At 44.8% G+C, this 18,696-nt stretch overlaps 1 protein-coding gene across 1 annotated transcript in view; it reads right to left on the reverse strand.

The window, feature by feature from the left end:
• Positions 1-3,507: 3,507 nt before the first annotated feature.
• The window catches only part of KCNK1 (potassium two pore domain channel subfamily K member 1), a 50,710-nt gene continuing 35,521 nt past the window's right edge, over positions 3,508-18,696 (reverse strand). Inside the window, exons 2-3 of the mRNA XM_033841825.2 lie at positions 9,066-9,461; positions 3,508-4,495 (exon numbers count right to left, since the gene is read on the reverse strand). Of these exons, the coding sequence (XP_033697716.1) occupies positions 4,236-4,495; positions 9,066-9,461 (656 nt within the window). The 3' untranslated portion in view covers positions 3,508-4,235. The remainder of the gene's footprint in view (positions 4,496-9,065; positions 9,462-18,696) is intronic.

The following is an 18,696-nucleotide window of genomic DNA, read 5'->3' on the forward strand; positions in this document are numbered from 1 at the left end:
CCTGCCATTTGGCTTAGAATGGATCCAGCTTGTTGTGAATAACAGAGTTGTTTCGTTCCTGGAGCATCTCACGATTTTCCTCCTGAGTACGCTAGAGGGGTCAGGAAGTAAACTCTTCTTCCCCGATGCGGAGCACAGGAGGCCAAGGGGATGGTGCAGGCACCATGGATGCTTTTACCAGAACAGAGAAACTGCTCATTTAAAGCTGCCCAAGCAACTACATGGTCATTACTTCCAACTTGCGTCTTGAGACAATTTTTTTTTTTTGTACTCTGCCACCAAGAATTATAACATGGAAAGTCTAGGAACTGTTGGGAAGCAGCACGCGCGTTTATTTTCTGTGGGTTGGGAAATCAGAGCAGTAATTTTTTGAGACCTGTGTGCAAAGTAAGTATAAGCTCTGAGGGAAGCCAAGAGGGGGCTTATTTATTAAACGTACTTGACTGTCAGGCTGGGAAAAATACTTAAAATCATTTTTATTTACTTCTGGGTTCATTATTGCATTTTAGAAAGTTGAGGTTGGGGCTTCCCGGTGGCGCAGTGGTTGAGAGTCCGCCTGCCGGTGCAGGGGACACGGGTTCGTGCCCCGGTCCAGGAAGATCCCACATGCCGCAGAGCGGCTGGGCCCGTGAGCCATGGCTGCTGAGCCTGCGCGTCCTGAGCCTGTGCTCCGCAACGGGAGAGGCCACAACAGTGAGAGGCCCGCGTACCCCAAAAAAAAAAAAAAAAAAAAAAAAAAGAAAGCTGAGGTTATCTGACAGCACATTATTAGATAAGTGAGATGTTTTGAATATTGTCTTCAGCAAACAATCTCATGTTTTGCCTCATACAGAAAGCTTGGATGTACCAAATTTTCATAAAGTAAAACTCTTGGAAAATAATACATCAGTACATGGAAAACTTTAAATGTATTAAAGACACATATCTGAAATCTTACTGGGCACAGTTGAATAAAGTAAATGGTAAATACTGTATTATTTCAACTTCAGCTTTCTAAGGAAGGGTTATTTCTCATTTTGCCCAGGATCTGGTTGACCATGTATGCATTTCTGAAACTACATCCCAAAAGGACTGACTGCCTTCCTGAATTGAGGATATCGGGATTCATCACAGCTCTCCTCAGCATGGAAGATTTAACAGCAAATCACCAAATGGATGCACTATGCCACGCAATTGGGAAATTCTGCTCACTGAATTCTGCGTGAGAGATAGATAATCCCATGATCGCCCTCCAATGCATGCTTGTGTCAATTTAAAATGAACTCTTTTCTGGAGCAAATATTAGCTGCTTTTAGTAAGAAGCCAGTGTGCTACTGATAATTTTAAAGGGTTAAAAACATTTTGCATTGACCACTTCAGTTACCGTGACATCTCAAGATTTGCAAATAGCTCCTTATTCATTTCCTAAAAGGCACGTAAGGCTGGTCTGTAGGACGTATGAGCGTGACTGACTGTTTTCCAGACATTCCTAAACATTTTTTCCTGAAGCCACTCATAAATGGAGTTATTTGGGCCAAACTTTATCTGTCCCATGGGTTTCTTTTTAAGATTCTTTGGGAGACGGCTCCAGTGCCTTGGTCTGTAGTCCCTTTGATTTGGGGGAGGCTAATGCTTACTCTGAGCTACCGTTCGTTGAGTATATCTCCTGCTCCAAAATCAACATACCTACTGGACACGCCTGACTTTAAATTCACACACAATGAAGGACAATGCTTTCCGCTGATTCTCTATCCTGCGGGTGTTCTGTGGGATTCTTAAGAACTCAGCCTAGAAGACTCCTGCCCAGGACTTCCAGCCTTCAGCTTATACTCTGCTCACTCCAAATCCTTTTTTTTTTCCCCCAGAATCCTCTTCTTTAGTGTTCACTTTGACTTCAACTTCACATTTGCTCACCTCCAACCAGAGGGTTCCAATGACACTTCTGGCCCAGCCTCTCACTTCCTCATCCCGCCCCCAGGGGACCCTGCCTCTGTTCTCTGGCTGACACAGCTCCCCCTTCCTCAGGACTCCAGGGCAGCATCTGTCCCTTGGCCAGTGACAAAAAGAAAGTCTGGAGAAGACACTCTCCCTTACATTTCATTTCTGACAGGGAGGCAAAACCTGCTCCAATTTTTGAAACTCATCCTTCATATGAAAAAGAACAAAAACAATATGAAGGGTATTAAGGTTTAGCATTTAGTTAAGGGTATTCTCTGCAGATTCACAAAAGGTTTGCAAGTGAAGTATTACGTTCTCTTCTAAAATTCCTAATGGCGTCCTATGTACAGCATTTAAATGTTGCCTTTGTGGTTCGTACAAATGCTTATGAATGACATCCTGATTCAGAATTTTCCCTTTAGGCTCTTCCTCGTTTTCTGTATTTTGCACTCCCCTCTCACATTAGAGTCGAGCAGCGGTGGCATATCATTGTTTCCTGCATTGAATAAAATGCAATGACACTCCGTGGGTATAATCCACCTTTTCTCCAATTTACATTCTTCAGCATCTTAGCACCATGCCAAGAACTGTGATCACCGTGAACTTTCCAAACCCAGTCCTGCCCAGGAAGCATGTATCCTCCTAGGGGTCTCTAGTCCAGCCCTTTACTCAATTACCGACCCAGGGTGAGCCGTCTCCCACCATGGAGACACAGTCAGCCTGGAATGCAGACAAAAATGTGCTTACAGGGCAGGATAACCCAGAACGGAGGGACAGGAGGACACGTTTGGAATTAAACACTGGAAAGGATCCGCCGAGGACGGTTCCCCATTACAGGAGCTATGGAGTGAGGCACCGGGGCTACAGAGTGGATGTCATTCCTTCTCTTGGTTTTGCCACTCTCAGACGAGATGGGATTTTATACAATAAAGAAGGGCCCTGTTCGAAGTCAGGGGATACAATGTTTGAAGGCTAACAGCAGTGAGCAGGACAGAGCTGGTAACAGTGTGCCCAGGGCCCACAGTGAAGGAGGTGAAGAGGCTTCCGTGGGAGCCCCAAGGAGAGGATACTCTGCTCAGCTGGCTCCCCAGCAGGATGCTGACTTTTACCAACATGTCAAGCATCATCGACTGGGCACGGGAGACTGGGACTTGGCTAGTGGGTCACTGAGCATGCGTCATCACACAGGGTCTAATTTTCTCTTCTAAAATTCCTAATAGCGTCCTGTGTACGGCATTTAAGTGTTGCCTTTATGGTTGCTACCAAAGAGTGCATACCTATTATCTACGTGGAGGAAAACTTTTCTTGATATATTGAAGCATACGACTGCAACCAACTAACATTTTTATTTATTCAACTTATAAATTAAAAAAACTCTCGGACTCATTTGACAGAATCTGTTCGTTTGGAGCGTCTGTGTTCCGGTTCTGTGCTTTAGTACTAGGTGAGAGCAAATCATAATTCACTTTCAAAACAAAATATCTTAACTTTTTCTTCTTTTCTTTTTTTTTCTTTACAAAATCATATTCTTTGTTACTTGTTCACCTCCAGAGAAATGCTTACAAACATTTTAGACATTTGAGACCATACTACTGCGGGAGGGTAGAAACATTTATTGTAGCAGAATACTAAAGCAATTCACTCATAAGTGTGTTATTCCCCTTATTTTATTGCAGTAACTTTTGATTCTTCAGTATAAAGAGAAATCAAAAGGGAAAATCTCTACAGTCTTGGGTTAAGAAGTGTGCTGGGATCCGGTGACCTAAACCGTATGTACAGGATATAAACATATTTATACTTTATATGTACACAGTTAATGGTTATCTAGTCATTATAAATAGTAGGTTTAACTTAGAGTCTACAAAAATAATGATTTTAGATGGGCACATGCAAACCAGGACACATAAACTTATTTGTAAAACACATCTCTATGCTTTTCTTTTTTGCTTTTAAATATAAATGTCGCCATTTAACCATCAGCTAAATGATTTAAATGCAAATCCCAAAGTCCCCAACGAAAAGTATAAAATCTGCTTCTCTCCACAGAGGCACCCTGCTTCAAGTGTTGTTCACCTATTAGTAAAGTCGAGATAATTTTGTCACATATGAATGACGGGTACAGACCCCATTTTCTCGGATTTAAGACAGTCCTCCAGAGTAAGAGCTTCCTTTGCTCCATTATGCAAAAAATCTTGCAGACAGTAGATATTTGTTCAAATGTCACCTTGGCTTTTACATACTCATCAAAATGAGCAAAGTGAAGCCTCCGCCCACTGCCCTGAGCCTGCGCTCTGGGACAGCGCGGCAAAGCCCTAAGCCTACTGGTTCGCGGCACCGTCGGCAAAGGCCGGTGACTGGGGGGGCACAAAAGGCTCATCCTGCTTCTGGTCCTCCTTCACGCTGGCCGCTTGGTCCGTGATGGAGGAGAAGGACATCTGGTCGTGCTCTATGATGTGCACTTGATCCTCCTCCTTGTCTTTCTTCACATAGAACATTTTTCTGAACTTCTTCAGCTCGTGGAGCTCACAGAAGGTTTCCAGAACCACCAACATGGCAATAAGACCCAGAAGCAGGTAACCTGTGTGAGAGAAATGACAGCGTCTCAGTGCGATCAAGCCACGCAAGACGCAACCTATCTGCTGATGAATAAATCCATTGCCACTTCTATAATTTCTAGGGATGTTTTGAATTCCATGGGTCAAAGAGGGACGACCCAGAGAAAAATGGAGAATGACTTAACCTCCTAGACCTAAATAGACGTTTCTCCAGAGAAGGCATACAGATGGCCAACAGGCACATGAAAAGATGCTCAATATCGCTAATTATTAGAGAAATGCAAGTCAACACTACAGTGTGGTATCACCTCACACCAGTCAGATGGCCATGATTAAAAAATCTACAGATAACAAATGCTGGAGAGGGTGTGGAGAAAAGGGACCCTCTTACACTGTTGGTGGGAAGGTAGATTTGGTCCAGACACTATGGAGAACAGTATGGAGGTTCCTCAAAAAACTAAAAATAGAGCTACCATACGATCCTGCTATCCCACTCCTGGGCATATATATCCAGAGAAAACTCTAATTTGAAAAGATGCATGCACCCCAATGTTTATAGCAGAACTATTTACAATAGCCAAGACATGGAAGTAACCTAAGTGTCCATCGACAGGTGAATGGATAAAGATGTGGTACATATATACAATGGAATACTACTCAGCTATAAAAAAGAATGAAATAATGCCATTTGCAGCGACAAGGATAGACCCAGAGATTACCAAACTAAGTGAAGTAAGTCAGAAAGAGAAAGGCAAATACCATATGATGTCACTTATATGTGGAATCTAAAATATGACACAAATAAACTTATCAATGAAACAGAGACAGACTCAGACACAGAGGAAAGACTTCTGGTTGCCAAGGGGGAGGGATGGATTAGGAGTTTGGGGTTAGCAGATGCAAACGATTATATATAAGATGGATAAACAACAAGGTCCTACTGTACAGCACAGGGAACTATAGTCAACATTCTGTGTTAAACCATAATGGAAAAGAATATGAAAAAGAATGTATATCTGTGTAGCTGACTCACTTTGCTATACAGCAGAAATTAACACAACATTGTAAATCAACTATACTTCAATAAAATAAATAAATTAAAAAAAAGAATGACTTAACCTTCTACAACCCTGGATGAGTCAGAATCACATGGTGTGATTCTGGGAAAAAAAGAAGTTGGGACTGATAAGGCATTGTTAAAGAGAGATAACACACTGTACTCGCCCAAGGGCAACCTCCCCTCCACTGTATAATCAGTGCTTCTCAAAAAGCCAGTGACATTTAGGAAGAGTTTCTGACGTATTATCAGGAGTGCTTGGCACAAAGCTTGCCACCCTTTTCAGCACTCAATGCTTTTAGCAGTAGACATTACAGTTTAAGCTAGATGAAAATTCCCTTAAGAATGGACGTGGAGGGACTTCCCTGGTGGTGCCGTGGTTAAAAAAACTCCACGCTCCCAATGCAGGGGGCCCGGGTTCAGTCCCTGGTGAGGGAACTAAATCCCACGTGCCGCAACCAAGAGTTCGCATGCCACAACTAAGGAGCCCGCATGCCACAACTAAGGAGCCCGCTTGCCGCAACTAAGACCGAGCGTGACCAAATAAATAAATAAATACTAAAAAAAAAAAAAAAAAAAGGAACAGATGTGGATACTTACAAGGTCTTTGGGTGTGGTTATTTACACTTTCACTGGGGCCCCGCTAGCAGACTAAGCTTTCCATTATGTGACCAGTCGTTTCTGGGGCACACGGACCATTCCTCAAATACTATGTTTCTGACTCCAAAATGAAAGATAACCCGTTGCTTCAGGTAAAGTGCTATTCCTTGGAATCCATGATAGGAAAATGGTAATTTTAAGTCGATTCCAAGGCATTTAAAATCGGTTTTCAGAAAAAAAAATGGTTTTCATCAGGGAAAGGAACAAAAACACGAAAATGAAAACTCAAAGAGTAACAAAAATCCCAGTTTCATGACCCCAAATGGTAAAACGTTTGAGGACTATTTTCAGAAAATAAATGAACCAGGGAAGTCAGAATCGGTAGCATAATTGGAACAAGGAGGCTGATTACGTCAAGAATGCAAAGTGACAGTTTTCTAGTACCTTTAGAATTTGGTTATTAGGGTTTGGTAATAAGATAGCATATTTTAGAAATAGCAATGACATTGTTAGTAGACTAATGGCTAATCTCCTCCTTTTCCTTTATGCACTATGTAGTCGAACTCTTGAGGGCTGACAAAAAGAGCCATGATGTTTCAGACAAAAGCTGCGGGACTTTAGCCTATCCACAAACTAATATATCTTTGGAACGTTCATTTGCTCCACCTGGCACACGCACTATTCAGAGAGCCTAAGAAAACTACAATTCACATGGAAACAAGCCTTAAAACGTTCTGTAAGGATTTAGTACTACATGAAACATTGAGGGCATTAAAACGTTGGGCAAAATTTATGAGCAAACAATTAGCACAAGAGAAACGTAGAGCTAGCCACCATAATTAATTAAAGAAACGAATTCAACATCTCTTAAGTCATGAAAAACTTAAATTCAGAGAAGGAGGTAAACATTTTACCCTAATGCAAGACAAGAAAGTCTTGCATTAGGTAATTCTGGTGGTACTGTAAACTCATAGGCCATTTGGAAAGCACTGGGTCAACATGATCTATGAGTCACCAAAGGGCATGTTCACTTTGGGTCAGCCAGCCCACTTCCTGGAAAGATAACAAAGTAGAAAAACATGTAAACATAGAAAAGTATTTACTGCAGTATTATTTATAATGCCCCCCAACTGGAAGCAATCTAAATATTTGATGGAGGGCTTCCCTGGTGGCACAGTGGTTAAGAATCTGCCTGCCAATGCAAGGGACACGGGTTCGAGCCCAGGCCCGGGAAGATCCCACATGCCGCAGAGCAACTAAGCCGGTGCACCACAACTACTGAGCCTGAGCTCTAGAGCCCGCGTGTCACAACTACTGAAGCCTGTGTGCCTAGAGCCCGTGCTCCGCAACAAGAGAAGCCACCGCAATGAGAAGCCCGTGCACCGCAGCGAACAGTAGCCCCCGCTCACCGCAACTAGAGAAAGCCCACGCGCAGCAACGAAGACCCAACACAGCCAAAAATAAATAAATAAATTTATTTTAAAAAATAATAAATAAATAAACAAACAAACAAATATTTGATCGAAGCAGGACTAGATGATGGTATAGGCACCAGATAAAATATTATGCGGATATTAAAGATAAATATGGTAACTAGAGGAAATGTGCAATCACTCCTGTAACCATTTGGTAAATATTTATGGAACTTGTATGGTAGCCAGGCACTGCTGAAAGCACTGGGTGTTTATTAGTGAAGCCTTTGTCCTGAGTGAGCATGGTTTCATAGAAAAGCGAAAATACATACAGTTCAACTAATCCTTCTGTCATGTTAAGACTACAGGATAGGGCCAGGCCAGAACATCTGGCTGCCTGAGTATGTACTGTGATTTCCTAGAAGACATGGCATGAGCTGAGTCTTGAAAAATTCCCGAGAAGGCAGAAATGAAAACTATACGTACAGGGGATGGTGGTGGTGAGATGAACTGGGAGACTGGGATTGACATATATACACTAATATGTATAAAATAGAGAACCAATAAGAACCTGCTGGATAAAAACATTCAATTCAATTAAATTCAAAAACAAAACTGTACATACAGTATGATGTAATTCTACACATTGTGGACAGACAGGAAACAGACACACAAAAATAAACAGTTTCTTGCCAATGGATTTCTAAGTTTTCCATGACATTATATTGACTTTTTAAAACATTGTTTAAGTTATAAGTCACTGGCCATCTGAATTTTATGCCTATTTTCCACATATAAAATTCTGAAAGCGGCAAACATGGTCTAACTTCTTCAAAAAAGAACCAGATGGACAAATGAGATGAGCAACTGGTTTACGATTTTCCTGGTAAATGAAAGAACATGATGGATTGCTAACAGGCTACATCCTAGTCCTGGTTTTCTTGAGCTTAAAATAGTTAATAAAGTAGAGCAATTTTTTTAAAGCAAAAGTTGATTATCGGGCTTCCCTGGTGGCGCAGTGGTTGGGAGTCCGCCTGCCGATGCAGGGGACACGGGTTCGTGCCCCGGTCCGGGAAGATCCCACATGCCGCGGAGCGGCTGGGCCCGTGGGCCGTGGCCGCTGGGCCTGCGCGTCCGGAGCCTGTGCTCCGCAACAGGAGAGGCCGCAACAGTGAGAGGCCCGCGTACCGAGAAAAAAATTTTTAAAAAGTTGATTATCAAGTTATTCTGTGTGGTGCATTCTTGTGCTGTCATTTATAGTGTCTCTTACATTACTAGTAAGAAATTGATGGGTACTTTTAAGGTGCCTGGGAAACAATAAGTCTCAGTAATAAGGCTTTTGCTTAAAGCATTTTGAAAGGAATCATGATGAAATGAAAGTTATGGGAAGGTGGCAAAATGGAAAACTTATCCATGGAAAGCAGTCAGGGCTCTGATGAGCGGCTCTCCACGAGTGGGTGAGTGGAGCTTGGAATTGCCAACAGAGCCCCGGCGGGGGCAGAGTCCATGAACCCCAATACTCACACGTGATCCCAATCTTGTAGAGCTCCCTGAATTTTTGATTATAGCCCTCTCCGGGAACATAATCCCCGAGGCCAATGGTGCTCAGGGAAATGAAGCAGAAGTAAAAGGATTCCAGGAAGTTCCAGTCATCCTCCAGGAGGGAGAACACCGCGGCCGGGATGAAGAAGAAGCAGGACACAGTGATCACACCGAGAAGGACAGCGTGGACGATGGCCACCGCCTGCTTGGAGAAGCCCCAGCGGACGTGGAAGTAGAGGACTGGCCTGCGGGTGACGTGGATGGTGACACGCTGGACCACTGCCGTCAGGAACAGGAGGGTGAAAGGGATGCCGATGACCGAGTAGATGATGCAGAAGGCCTTGCCCCCGTCGGACAGGGGCACAGTGTGGCCATAACCTGAAAGGGGAAGAGGTGGAAAACACCGTATAAATAACACACGCCTGCCGTCCAGCCGTCCTCCCCTCCCACCCAGGAGATGAGCCAGACGAAATTTACGTTGGTCCTTCAAAGGCTGTATCCCGTTACTGCAGTAAGATTCAGCAGCGGACGCCATACATTTGGGAAGTCCATCCCCCTGGGTCAGATCCACCCGGCTCTTCCCGACACATCCAAGCCTGGCGTTGAGGTCATTGTTAGGCTGAAACAGAAGCTCTGTGTGCGGGGGAGCTAACGCTTCGTCGTCTTAGCCATCAGGGAAAATGCATGATAGGATGCCTCTGTGCCAGGAGGGTGTACCCCTCCCCACTCCGCTCCCCCCAACCCTCCCCAGGAGCCTCATTAGGACCCAAAGCCAGTACAGGCTTGCTCCGAAACACTAGAACCAGGCAGATGATGGTACAGTGGGAAGATGGGGGAAGACTCAGTGAGGATTACAGACATCAAGAAACAGGAAGATAAACGAAGATGAAAGCACACCGGGTCACAGGGCTGAGTGCTTCTTTTCAAATATTTTGTTCGATGATCTGGTTAAACGGCACATCCACAAACTGTTAACATTTTTTCCGCCTTGTCATTTCTGTAGGTTCCAAGATGCCATATAGTCCACAAAACAGACATAAAAAAACCCCACCCGTTAGGGTCAGTGGTCAAAACCTATGTCTCTGATTTTCCACTAGGTTTCAGTCATTCCCAAATCAAGCTAGTCAAGAGACTTCATCTGACAAATGGCTGCAAGAGAGAAGCCAACGGACTGTTTTTAAAATCTCACAAGCCCTGGGGCTTCCCTGGTGGCGCAGTGGTTGAGAGTCCGCCTGTCGATGCAGGGGACACGGGTTCGTGCCCCGATCTGGGAAGATCCCACATGTCGCGGAGCGGCTGGGCCCGCGAGGCATGGCCGCTGAGCCTGCACGTCCGGAGCCTGTGCTCCGCAACGGGAGAGGCCACAACAGTGAGAGGCCCGCATACCGGAAAAAAATAAAAAATAAATCTCACAATCCCTTCATCCTGAAAGGATGCCCATGTCTGAACAAGTCTGTCCAGGAAAAAGCCAACTAAATGCATTTTTTCGGGTGAAATCAGCTTCTGAAAAAAAACCCTCACTCATGGGGTTATTATTGAAAAGTGGCTTCAAAACCTGATTTCTAAAATATATCCTGCTTAGAAATAACTCTGAAAAACCTTCAGCTTCAGATCTCCGGATTCTCTGCTTTATACCAGTTTCCAGGGGTACGGGGGGCGGCCCAGGTCTATGTGGCCACCAAGAAGTTGCCCCGGTTACTCCTGTGCCTGGCCTCAGCACGACAGTCAAGGTGGTTTATCCCAGAAGGTTATGAACGAATAGGGAGTCCCAGCAATCTACTGAAATTGTATCCACTTGAACATATCTCCACACCTGTGCATTTTCTGTAAAGAGATGCCAGAGCTCAGACGCTCAGAGGATTGAGAACCACTGTGCTGAGCATCGGGTCCTGAACCCATCTGGTCCTCGCACACCTGGCTGCTCCTGGAATGCTTCAGCTGATTCCGGGCGTGGTTAAAGAGGGAGATGAGTCAGTTAGGGTTTCCAGAGGGTAACATGAAGGATGGAGAAAGCTTGTCGAATTCTGTTCATGCAAAAAAAGGAAGCAGCAGAAATGTGAATGCCTCACTTTTGAGGAAAAACACATTACAGAGGAATCAGACTTTATAAGTAAAGCAGCCCATATCACAGAAGACAGGGGCCAATCAGAGCCATGCCAGGCATTAAGGAGGAAGGATATTTTAACGGTCAGAGATCTGGAAACAGAATCTGATCATGGAATCTTATTTAACACAACAAAGCTGACTGGAAAGTGATTCACAAATTTGGTAATGAGCCTCTGACCAAAAGTATCAGGAGACAACAGGGGAGCAAGCAGAGACTGTAAGGGATGGATTGACTTTGGCAGGAATTGTGTAGAGAAAACATAAGATTAGCTGAATTTGTTAGACTACGTAAAAGTCTTGAAGCCATGATTTTATTACTGTTTGGTAGCATCGCTATGAAGTATCTTCACTAAAAGTGTAACACACCTATTTCACATAGCCCACCTCTTCTGTAGCATCTGTTCCAATAAACTACACGATTTCAGTACTAGTAGAAAAAAAAATTAATTTCTAGTTTTAAAATACTTTAGGCTACAGTTTTTACTCTCCAATGATAATAGCTCTTTTTATTAGAATCTTAACTAAACTTCCATTTACTAAAATGTTATCTCCAAGCCATAGAGATAATCATTACAAGACTCTAGGATGGCTGTCTGCAGTAATGCTTTTTTTTTTTTTCGGTCAGTAATGTGTTCCCACTAAGAGATTAAAAATCACTAAAGTGTAGGTGCCTCTTGAAAGCCAGTTTCTCCTTCTGATGTTTGCATAAATAATTTTTGTTAGTGGAAAGTACACTGTAAAATTTATATCTCATCTGCAGTCTCTACACTTTCAGTGCTTTACTGAGTACACAGCAATTCTTTTGCAATGGACAGTTGAATGCACCAGACAGAAACCTTCAGTCCTAGTGAATTATAATGAAGCAGTGAATAATTTACTCAAGTTCAGTCAACTGACTCCCCAGATAAATCGCAAAGCAAAGCTCATATTTTTATCTCAGAACCACATTAACATCCTTTACAAACTAGGAAGGATTTAGCAGAATGTTAATACCTTACTTATTTGGTGTTCCTTAAATTTTTCTAAGGCTATGCATATAATTTTGGGGCCCAAAAGATTGAGAATGGCAAAGTCTACTGGAAAAACGAACTTCAAAAACTTAGGATCCAGGGACGTCCCTGGTGGCGCAGTGGTTAAGAATCCGCCTGCCAATGAAGGGGACACGGGTTCATTTCCTGGTCCAGTAAGATCCCACATGCCGCGGAGCAACAAAGCCCATGCGCCACAACTACTGAACCTGCGCTTTACAGCCCGTGAGCCACAACTACTGAGCCTGCATGCCACAACTACTGAAGTCCGCGTGCCACAACTACTGAGCCCGCGAGCCACACTACTGAGCCCACGTGCCTAGAGCCCATGCTCCGCAACAAGAGAAGCCACCGCAATGAGAAGCCCACACACCACAACAAAGAGTAGCTCCCGCTCGCTGCAACTAGAGAAAGTCCGCGCACAGCAACAAAGACTCAACGCAGCCAAACATAAATAAATAAATAATATAATATTATATATATATATATTTAAAAAACAAAAACTTAGGATACAGAGACGAAACTAGGATGTACAAATGTTCTAATAGAGTAGCCTCCTATCCCACGATTGCTGGGTTTTCTGTTCTGATTCTGCACCTGTAGGGCAGGTAGGAGGACATGTATCATGCGGGTGAGGGCGTAGGGGGCGCATCACACCGATGACAGTCTCCCAAGAAATCTGGCTTCGCCATCTGTCACTCTAACTAAACAGCCCTGACACGAGGCTAGCTAACATCCAATTTGGAGCCACGCCATGCTGGACACGGGCCTTCTAGTTTTTCTTGTATTTACATCCTCCTGAATGAGATCCAAGAGAACCTCTGTGGGCTCCTATTCCGTCCATTACAGCAAGTCACAAACGTGCAATTTCTTCACATGTACCTGATGCTTTTGAGAGAAGTGCCGCTCACCACTACCTCTTGTGGTGACCCTGCCCGTATAAAAAAATACTCTTGGGAATTCCCTGGTAGTCCAGTGGTTAGCAGTCCGAGCTCTCACTGCTGAGGGTCCGGGTTCAATCCCTGGTTGGGGAACTAAAATCCCACAAGACATGTGGCACGGCCAAAAAAAAAAAACAAACCAACCTCTCATTTATTCATATTATTTAATATAACATGGTACAATGTATGCACACTCCATCTGGAATCCTTGCCTACAAATAAATACACAACTGCAGAGGCACCAGTCAAATGTGATAGGATGCCCTGTGGCCCAGAGGATGAGTTATATTCCAAAGAGGCTCACATAAACATCAGCTGAAAGTTTCCATCAAAACTGTATGTTGTAAAAAAATGATTCATTCTTCAATATGGAAAGTACATTTTCATTGGAAAACTTCACAGAATACTGATGAAAACGTCTCCTTGACCACCCACCTCCTCTTCAACTCCAGGTCTCCAGAGGTGACTGTTATGAGTCTATAGCCAATAGTTCCTGAAATTTTTCAAAGCATTTAGCTCCATATACATAGATTTCCAGAAAAACACAGTTTTAGTTTATTTCTATCATGAATAGTATACCGCATGCATGACTGTTCTGCTACTGTTTTCTTTCTGATGATTCTGCTTCAACATGTAGTTTTTCACCGTTTGCTACCTGCTTATTGACCGTTTGTTCTACATTATCCAATCAAAAAGATTTAATTTTCTAATTTAAATTTTTCAGCGAGCAACCTGGCCAACTTTGGGATTCCTATTATGAATGCTTTCTTTTCTAAGCATTAACAACTTTCAGGGTTCATTTCCTGTCAATCTAAAACCATGTGCTTACAAATGAACTTATTTAATTACAAAACAGAAATGAACTTATTTACGGATATGGAAAACAAACTTATGGTTACCATAAGGAAACGTGGTGGTGGGGGGAATAAATCAGGAGCTTAGGATTAACATACATACACTACTGTATATAAGACAGATAACCAACAAGGACCTACTGTAGAGCACAGGGAACTCTACTCAATATTCTGTGATAACCCATGTGAGAAAAGAATCTGAAAAAGAATGCATATATGTATATGCATAAACGAATCACTTTCGTTGTACACCTGAAACTAACACAACATTGTAAATCAACTAGACTCCAATAAAATTTTAAAATAAATAAAAAATAAAATATGTGTTTATTCATTTTACTCCTTACACTAGTCCTATGAATACTATCTAGTGCTAAGTGATCCCAACTGTTTCATTTCTATATGTTTTCTTTTCCCTCGCACTGTTTTTTAATTTTTTAATCTCTTGAATGATGTTTTTTAGCTCTAGAGTTCAAATTACAATGATCTTTCCCTTTTTCCTATTTTTAGACCTTCTTCAATCTTTTTTTTTTTTTTTTTTTTTTGCGGTGCACGGGCCTCTCACTGTCGTGGCCTCTCCCGTTGCGCAGCACAGGCTCCGGACGCACAGGCTCAGCGGCCGTGGCTCACGGGCCCAGCCGCTCCGCGGCATGTGGGATCCTCCCGGACTGGGGCACGAACCCGCGTCCCCTGCATCGGCAGGCGGACTCTCAACCACTGCGCCACCAGGGAAGCCCCTCAATCTATTTTTAAGACACGTATCCCTATAATGTCTTCTCCCACCAGCCTCTCCCTATCCTCACAAGCCAAGATCACCTTATGAAGCCCTGCTTCATACAATCGAAATTATCAGAGGCGTAAATAAATGTTGCGGAAACCTGGGCTTCCCTGGTGGCGCAGTGGTAGAGACAGGTAGAGGCCTGTTCCCTCTGAAAGAGAATCAGCTCTTAATCTCTCTGTACCTTCCCCAGCACCAGATTGCTCAAGTGGCCACCTACTGAGCACTGTCACTTAATCCCCTTGTTAGGTTACCAGAGGCGCAAGAGGGTAGCACGTGACCCAATAGCCAATATGAGATCATCACCAGATTAGTTCCGGTTTTCAGTATAGCTTTCCCAGGATTCCACGCAGCCCCATGTATTGTGGTCCCCCAGAAGGGAACAGACGAGGCAGGGTAAACAGGCTTAGGGCTGCCTAGTTGGAGTCATTTCAGGAGGCTCTGGCATGCAGGGGCTGGCCCTAGTTGTCTGGTACCCGGCCCTGGGGTAGTCCCCTGGTACGAGGGCGGCGGGAGAGTATCTCAGAGAGACAGCCCGATAAAGGAGGTGCTGGGGTGAGGGCTCTGGACTGGCTGGTTTGGATAGGAAAAGCACACTCACAGGTGGGCCCTTTACCATCTCGGGATTGGCTAAGCCTGGGAGGGGCAGTTCCTGCAGGATCAACAAGGCCCCAAGATTCCAGAGCATCACAATAAAGAGACACGTCATACAGAAGGAGAGCGAAACCAGAGCCTACCTCTAGGGAGGCACGCCCGTCGGGCTGGCCCAGAAGCAGTGCCAAGCCTGAGCTTATTCTAGCAACCAAACCAGGAAGAATCCAGCGCAGTGGATATGGGAATGGGGAGATGAGCTTGAGAGCATTTAGAAAAAGTCAGGGAATAAGGTCAATACGTAATTACAATGACACTTCATGATACTTCAAATTCCTAGAACCTTCAAAGTATCCTCGGGACCTCCCTGGCGGTCCAGCGGTTACGACTCCGCACCTCCAATGCGGGGGACGTGGGTTCCACCCCTGGTCGGGGAACTAAGATCCCACGTGCCGCGTGGTACGGCCAAAAAAAAAAAAAAAACCCTCATATTTGGTCCTTGTTAACTCTGGTCTCCCCTGCAGACCTGGGAAGAGTGTTCCAAAGAGAAAATGAATGTAAAGCATTTGGTACGTTATGACCCAGGCATTTGCTTTGTAAGTGTCGTCTCCTTTAATCTTCACATCAGCTCTTTGAGATAAGCATGCCAAGTCCCTATTTTACGGAAAAAGAGACACTGAGATCAGACCGTTTCCCGAAGTTCCAAGAGCAAGCTCGCGGCAGAGGCAGGATTTGAACCGTGTGTTTACCAATCTTTTAAATCAGGCCATAGGGGCTGTGATGAGGGGTAACTGGGAAACACAGAGGAGCGATGATGGCTGACGACGTGGGCGATAAAAGCTGGAGAAATCCCTGTGTGTTCCCAAATCACGGAATACTCGGAGACAGATCAGACCTAACGCAATGACCACAGGGCATGGCTAACCTGTGCTGGGAGCTCCCAGAAACTCACCCTGCCCTGAGGGTCCGGGGCCCTGGGTGAGAGCTAGGCTGTGATAAAAGAAATGTTCACATACTGAGATTTAGGGAGGTCGTTCTGGCTAATACAAGAGATAACTTGAATTTTATGCTAACTAAAAATAGCCTGTTTGGGCTTCTCTGGTGGCACAGTGGTTAAGAATCCGCCTGCCAATGCAGGGGACACAGGTTGGAGCCCTCATCCAAAAATATCCCACATGATGCGGAGCAACTAAGCTCGTGCGCCACAACTACTGAGCCTGCGCTCTAGAGCCCACGAGCCACAACTAGTGAGCCTGTGTGCCACAACTACTGAAGCCCGCGAGCCTAGAGCTCGTGCTCTGCAACAAGAGAAGCCACCGCAATGAGAAGCCCACGCGCTGCAACGAAGAGTAGCCCCCGCTTGCCACAACTGGAGAAAGCCCACGCTTTCTAACGAAGACCCAACACAGCCAAAAATAAAATAAATAAAATAAAATAAATAAATAAACTTAAAAAAAACCCAACCTGTTTGTGGCCTGTCAAATCTACATTGTACATCTGCTTTAATTTTTAAAGAAAAGGGCACACTGACCAGAAGTAAAGAATGTCCAGACAAAACACAAAGATTAAATGCCTCCCTTCCTGGGATACCAAGGCTGGGGCTCCTTTGATGACAAGCCTGCCTTCGCAGGTGCTAAGGCTGTGCTGACTCGCTGTGCATGTGCTGGTCTGTTTCTTTTAAACCTTGAAGGAATGGATCCCTGACTTGTTTGACGTTCTTTATTCTGACAAGATATAAAACTGTGTCGAAAACCATGCTTCTCTGGAGCAGTTTCTCAGAGTCATATGCGAAGCTGGCTCCCGGGCTATAGTCCTCAGATGGCTCAGGTAACACTCTTTTCTATTCTTATTATTGATTGTTTATTGATTTTTTTTCATCGACAGCTATCTAGGCAGCACACTGGCCTGTCCTGATTTTCCCCTGGACCTGAGACTTCTGCTTGGTCCAGTCTGTTTCTAATTCACTGTTTTTCTGGGGGGTTTTTGTTTTGTTTTGTTTTGTTTTTAAAATATTTATTTATTTGGTTGTGCCAGGTCTTAGGTGCGGCACGCGGGCCCCTTAGGTGCGGCACGCGGGCTCCTTAGGTGCGGCACGCGGGCTCCTTAGGTGTGGCACGCGGGCTCCTTAGGTGCAGCACGCATGTGGGATCTAGTTCCCTGACCAGGGATGGAACCCGGGCCCCTGCATTGGGAGTGCAGAGTCTTATTATCCACTGTGCCACCAGGGAAGTCCCTGTTTCTAGTTCACTGCTGCCTTTGCTTTGGGGTTACTCTCAGTATTTCTTTCCACCTCTGTTCCCCTTTGAGCTAATGCAGAAGAAATGTTTAGGTCACCCCTGGTCTGCCTGGTCCCGATTCCATGAGAACAGGGATGAGAGGGTTCATACCCCCCCTATGAGTGCCCTCCACACCAGCCTCTTGCAGACGTTACAGCCGGTTACAGAGGACGCTCTACATCCACGGGCCCGGCATTCTCACCCCGGCTGCTGCTGCCATGCGTGAGGCAGCACCCCGTCCCCGCTCCTTGTGTAGGGGTCAGCATACCTGTGCAGGCCCCCGCTCCCCCCCCCGTGTGTCTGTCACACACAGACCTACCTTCCACCCCTGGGACCTCTGACGAAAGAGCTGGAATCCTGATCTAGAGCCTGATTGTTGTGCAAAACAGCGCGGCTGAGGAGTCACACGTCATATTCTAGTCTGTCTTCTTGTGATTTCTTTTTCGTTTCCTCTCTCACCCATTCCTGACCACGTCTTAGAAATGTCTGACAACAGGAAAACAATGAGAAGAAAAACTGAAGGAAGCAACAGAACAAGGGTCTAGTCCTTCCGAAAGCGCCAGTATTTTAAACAAGCCTTTCTCGTCATATTTCCTCCACCCGCCACTTCCCTCAGGTGCGCCTTTGGGTTTGACCTAATTATCCTGCAGCCACTACTTCCCTGAGGTCTAAAGTTCTAAGACTGTAAAGGCTTCCCAGTCACGCACTTTTAGAACAGGGTTTGAAAATTCATGCTGGTAGGCATCTTCCCCCGGGGCACGGATGCTGTGCAGACAATTCCAATTTCTTTTCCCCTAGGAACAGCAGGCACCTTGCCCCGTGGAAGACAGGGTAAAGGTGAAGGAAAAAGTGCTGGAGGACAGAAGAAGACACACCATATACTTGACCCTGAATCTCCAAGCCCCGCCATGCAGATAAGCAGCATAGCTCCTGTCTGGCCCCAAGCCTAAATCCAGGCTAGTAGTGGTCCTAAACTCTTGGCTGGTGTAAAGGGGTGGAGGGGCCCTGGATGCCTGCTGGACCAAACCACCCCTCGCTT

This window comes from Tursiops truncatus, chromosome 16 (assembly GCF_011762595.2).
Source record: "Tursiops truncatus isolate mTurTru1 chromosome 16, mTurTru1.mat.Y, whole genome shotgun sequence".
NCBI classification, from domain to species: Eukaryota; Metazoa; Chordata; class Mammalia; order Artiodactyla; family Delphinidae; genus Tursiops; species Tursiops truncatus.